The sequence below is a fragment of the Varanus komodoensis genome, unplaced genomic scaffold (genome assembly GCF_004798865.1).
Source record: "Varanus komodoensis strain SLA01 unplaced genomic scaffold, ASM479886v1 scaffold547, whole genome shotgun sequence".
Classification (NCBI taxonomy): domain Eukaryota; kingdom Metazoa; phylum Chordata; class Lepidosauria; order Squamata; family Varanidae; genus Varanus; species Varanus komodoensis.
The window spans coordinates 6,551-11,540 of record NW_025336153.1 but is presented as its reverse complement, the minus strand read 5'-3'; the positions used below and the strand labels follow the sequence as shown (position 1 = coordinate 11,540).

The window sequence follows — 4,990 nt, the reverse complement described above, 5'->3', positions numbered from 1 at the left end:
CCTGCAAGTATTGTAGGTTGTTTCATTGTGAAAAATGCTTGGACTGCAGTTCAGTTGCTCAGTAGAAGTGGGAGACTGCCAAGCTGCCTGTTGCCTTTGTGTCGTATCTGCCTTTTCAGTAGAGATTATGTGGCTACTGCATCGCAGGAGGGGCAGCCATGGATGAAGCTGTGTGGGAATGCAGCTGTATCAGGGTCAGCAATCGAGTTTCTCTTTTGCACCTCAAGATAGCAGAGGGTTTGTAGGAAAGGGGAAAGGACTGAGGTTCATGAAATGAATCATGTTCATGAACAAGAACTGAGCTTCATGAAATTGCTGCCATTTCTGAGAAAACACATGGGAGGCCAGGAAGAAGTAAGGCAGAGAGGGAAATCTAGTAACAGGAGGGGAAAAATCAGGCAGCAGTTTAGTCCATTTTTGGTTGATTGTGAATTGAGGGCTCCCCAAGAGCCTTTACAAAAGGGGACAGGGTTCCTCTGACAAAGGAAGACCCATTTTTTCCATGAATCTTTCTGAGAGGAGGGCCCATGAGGAAAACTCTCAGTGGCCTTAGGATGAAATACAGAGCTGGACTTCTTTGAAAATACAAAAGAAGGGCAGGAGGGATTCTCCAGAGAATGGGATCCCAGAGAAAGCATGGAGGAGCACCCTCCTCTCCGCATCATAGAAGGCCACCTGCCCCATATCACGGCTTTGAGACACGCAGATCCTCTCCAGCACCTCACTGAGGGGAGGAGGAGGGGAATGAGGGGGGCCGCAAACCACGTGTGGACCTTGCAGTTTTCCACAGTCCAGGACCCTTTCCTGGGACTAACAGCAGGCAGTGCATTTCTGTCCAAAGACCTCCGGGCAACCCCCACAGTCCAGTGTTGCCAAACTTCAGATAAATCATGGCAGAAAAGGGATGCTTAGGTGTCCTTGTGTTGTAAAATGCCTGCACCCCTCTTTCTCAGGGAAGCACCCAAAAATTCCAAGCCAGGTTGCTGTTTGGCATTGGCTGTTATGTTAAGAAGTGGAAGCTGATGGCTTCCCCCAAGAAGCTGCCAGGGCCCTTTCCATACAACTGCTGGGGTTCAAGGAACCTGGTTTTCCGTATTGTGGCTCCCTCGACACCAGTCTGTGGGCCTCTGGTTTGTGTTTCATTGTGAGGGCAAAATGGCTGCTGAAAGCCAGCGCAGTCCTTCAGGTTCTTTTCGTGTTGTGTCGTCTTAATCCAACCTCCCCTATTGCTTCTCTCGCATGTGCCTCTAGCAAATTGCCTGTGTGGTTCCCTTGACAGAATCCTGGTTTTCATAGCATAAACACCCGGGTTGGTGAGAAAGATCAAACGTTTGAACCTCTGCTGCTTTATTGTCCGGAGCCCCAGTACCTGCAGTCACTAAGGATGATGCATTACTGGGTAGAGGTAAACACAACTATAAAATCACAGTCCCTTTACAGACACTTTTATTACCTGCTAGTCACATACACTAATACAGAGTGTTATGTTTCCAGATAATGTGGGTACAACAGCATCCTGATGTCTTTAGGCGTGACATAATGTTCCAACCAATCAGAAATACTGGTAACAATATTATGGAGAACATTACTGACTGCTGTGTTGATGGGTCAGTCTGGCAAATTTGTGACAGTGCAGGTCAGCAAGGCCTGCCTGTTTCAACAGGCCAATGTGTCTGAGGGAGGAGCATCCAGGGAGTCTGGTCTCACACCTGCGCTCCGTGGGCGCTTGCAGCAGCTTCTTTTTTTAGTTGAGCTAAAAAGCAACCTGGCTGGGAATTCTACCGCTTTGTGACAAAGAGGCATAGATCTGATTTTATAACACAAAGGGACATAGAAGCAATGCTTTTCTACCAGGATTTATCTGACACTTCCCAACACCTTCTAGTCCCAAACTCTGTATCTATCCAAGAGGTTATATAAAAGTATCTTCTTCGGACCCCTGCACTGACCAGGAATCGATGTCGCTGGTCGTGCTCGCCACATACACCTTACAAATGCTGATTCTTGCCCACCCCAAAGGTTCATGCTTTTGTGCTGCATTGTCTTAATCCATTCAACCCTGTTGCTTCGCTCTCCTCTGCCCCTAGCAAACTGCCCACCCGATCCCCCCCTCCCCAAACTGTGCAGGCAGCAGAAAGGTTACAAAAGCATCCAGTACAGACCTCAACTTAGCAGTTCCTTCAGGAGCCACCAAATGCCACAAGTCTCAATAACATAAATAAAGCCAGGAATGAGAGTGGGACTGCCCAGGAATGAGAGTGGGACTGGTCACTTCTGGAGCGGACGGAAGCTTCTTCCACTCTGCCTTCCTTGCTCTTTCGGTATGCTCCCTTGCTGGTTCCCCTCGTGAGGGAATAGCAGAAAAAACCTTTTCCTTTTCAAAGTTAAAGAGCTCAGGATGGGCAGTCAATTGAATGGTGTTTTGACCGGTCATTTTGGGATGGAACCGTCCCTTAATTTCAACTCAGAGCCTGCCCAGCGTATGTCATTGCCCATTTCTGGATCTGCCTGGGATCAAGAAGGCACCTGAGGGCCCCCTTCCCCCTGACCCCACCAAGATGCGAAAGGGAAGCAAGCATGAACGTCCCTTTCAATACCTTTTTCTGCTTCTCTAAACTGAAAGTGAACTGCTCCTCCCTCTCCAGGATCTGCTGCAGCGTCGCCTGGAGAGTCTGAGGGATGAGAGAGGAAGGATTTTGGCATGTAAAGCAGAGGCAGAAAGGGAGAAGCAGGTGCTGCTCGTAAGTGTCCAGAATGTGACATGGGATGGAAGGGGTACTTCAGCCAGGATGGGTCACATGCTGGAGAAAATGCCCGGGAATCAAGAGTCCCAGGGCAGCCCTTCCCTGCAGAGCAAGTGACATTGTTCAAAGTGCTGAAATTACCATCGCAATTACGCAAGACTCGTTCCACACACTCCTTCTTGCAGGAGCAAACAAAGGCAGAGCGGGAGGGGACGGTGGCTCAGTTCAGGCGACTGCATCAGTTCCTGGAAGAGCAAGAGAAGCATGTCCTGGCCCAGGTGGACAAGCTGCTGGAGGCGATTGCCAGGAAAGCGGAGGACCACCTGGCCTGGCTTTCCAAGAAACTCTTTTCCCTTGAAGGCCTCATGCGGGAGGTGGAGGAGAAGAGCCGGCAGCTGGCAGCTGAACTCCTGCAGGTAGGAGGGGGCAGGAGCCCCCACATCCCCCGAGGAGACTCAGCCAGATGCTGCTCGCCTCTGCGTGTGTGGAGGGAGGGCCGAGGCAGGCAGTGAGGACCCTTTGATGGGGCCACCCTGTGGTGAGGCCCTTCATGAGACCCAGGCTGAAGCAGAGGGTGGTGCGGGGCTGGGGAAGCAACCGCAAAGCAGTCTGGCCTAGTGGTGCTGCCAATCTGGAAGGCAGGTCGGACCTATTCCTGTGCTAAGCAGAATCTCAAATATGGTGCAGCCCCAGGACAGGCAGACCTTAACCTCACTCCTCATGCATGTTTCCGCTCACAACTGATGCCCCCAAAGCCTGACGAACTCTGTCTGCTGCACACAAGAGGGAGCTTCTCAGTGTGGCTTCTGTGGGCAAGCACCCCAGTGGTCTGCTGCTGTAAAGGAGTGGTTGATTTCTGCCTGGGGAAGCCAGGAGAAAGCTGCCCTCCAAAAGACTGGCTGAGGAAGCAAAAGAGGCTGTGGGAGGCATCTGGCATGAGTCCGAAGCCTATCATATCCTCCCTTCTTGAACATGCTTCAGGGTTGTGCCTGTTTCCAGAGGGCAGCATGCATGTTGGCCTGGCAAGCAGCATCATTACTGGCAGGAGCCTCCATGATGGGCATCAGTCTTGGCACTCAACAGGAGGCGTCCTGGCGGTGATGGAATCTCCCAGGCCATTCATGTCCCTCCTAAGGAAGCACCTCCTGGTGCCCCCTGGTAGGGATGGTTTCTGTCCACCCTTTTGTGCCCTCAAGTGGAGGCACCGAACAGGACTGGGCAGGCGCATCTCAGGAGTGCAGAGCGACACCCACTGAGCCCCTCCTCTTTCCCTCTTTCCCCTCCAGGATGTGAGAAGCACCTTGCAGAGGTGAGTGCGTCCCCCTCGTTTCCACTGGTGCAGGGAAGGGTCTGGACGGCACTGGGAGGACTGGCTGCTCCCGGCTCCTTAGCAGAGAACACAGATCACCAGCGTCTTGCAAAACAAAAACAGGATCTGGCTGCTGAGGTTGGAACGCTCCTTCTCCTTCCCCTCCCTCACACACGGCAGAAGACTCTGCTCTGCCAGCAACCACACAGCCCACCACTAGGCACATATATGCAGACCCCACAATCCAAATATCACCCCCAAAGGGGCAAACCTCCCACAACCCACAAAGCACACGCAGTGCTTACACTAAGCATAACTGAACAAAAGCAAAACGCCCCGACTGCCCCAGTCAGCTGAAGCCCTGCCCACCTGTGTGGCTGCCGGAGGGTTCTCTGGGGACCATTCCCCCACAAAAAAGGAGGCCCACCTTTTGTGCGTGGCTGGCCCTCCTTTGCTCCCAGAGGGAATGCAGGGTTGGATGAGTGGAGGCTGCCTCTGTTTTCTCTGGCAGGAGTGAGAAGGAGCCCTGTGAGATCCCAGTGGCTTTCCCTCTGGAGCTGAAATGGAGGATCTGGGACTTCTCTGATAGAAAGCCTGATCTGGAGGGATGGAGGAAGCAATTCCCTGTAGTCATGAGTGAATCCAAAGGTATTAAGATAAGACTGGGAAGACCTTTTCCTTCTCCTGCTGCTGTTTTAAGTGATGGTAAAAGCTGCAATGGGAGAAATTTAGTTGCCTGGCTACCAATTCGCTATTTTTTTGTTGCCTTGTTTCCCCATCAGGAAAATCAGCTGGTGTGGAGAGGGCTTCCTGGGGGTTTTCGTTCCTGCTTTGGGTTTTCACCACCTAGAATCATTTGGCATCACTCTTGTATGGCAGTCCTGCTTCCACCAGAATCATACAATAGCAGGGCCGGAAGGGGCCAAGAAGGCCATCA

The 4,990-nt window shown here is 52.0% G+C and overlaps 1 protein-coding gene across 1 annotated transcript in view; it reads left to right on the top strand.

Annotated features, from left to right (window-relative positions):
* Positions 1–4,234, top strand: part of LOC123032435 (zinc finger protein RFP-like) — a 20,955-nt gene extending 16,721 nt beyond the window's left edge. Inside the window, exons 2-4 of the mRNA XM_044448310.1 lie at positions 2,646–2,741; positions 2,930–3,160; positions 4,031–4,234. Of these exons, the coding sequence (XP_044304245.1) occupies positions 2,646–2,741; positions 2,930–3,160; positions 4,031–4,057 (354 nt within the window). The 3' untranslated portion in view covers positions 4,058–4,234. The remainder of the gene's footprint in view (positions 1–2,645; positions 2,742–2,929; positions 3,161–4,030) is intronic.
* The last annotated feature ends 756 nt before the right edge of the window (positions 4,235–4,990 follow it).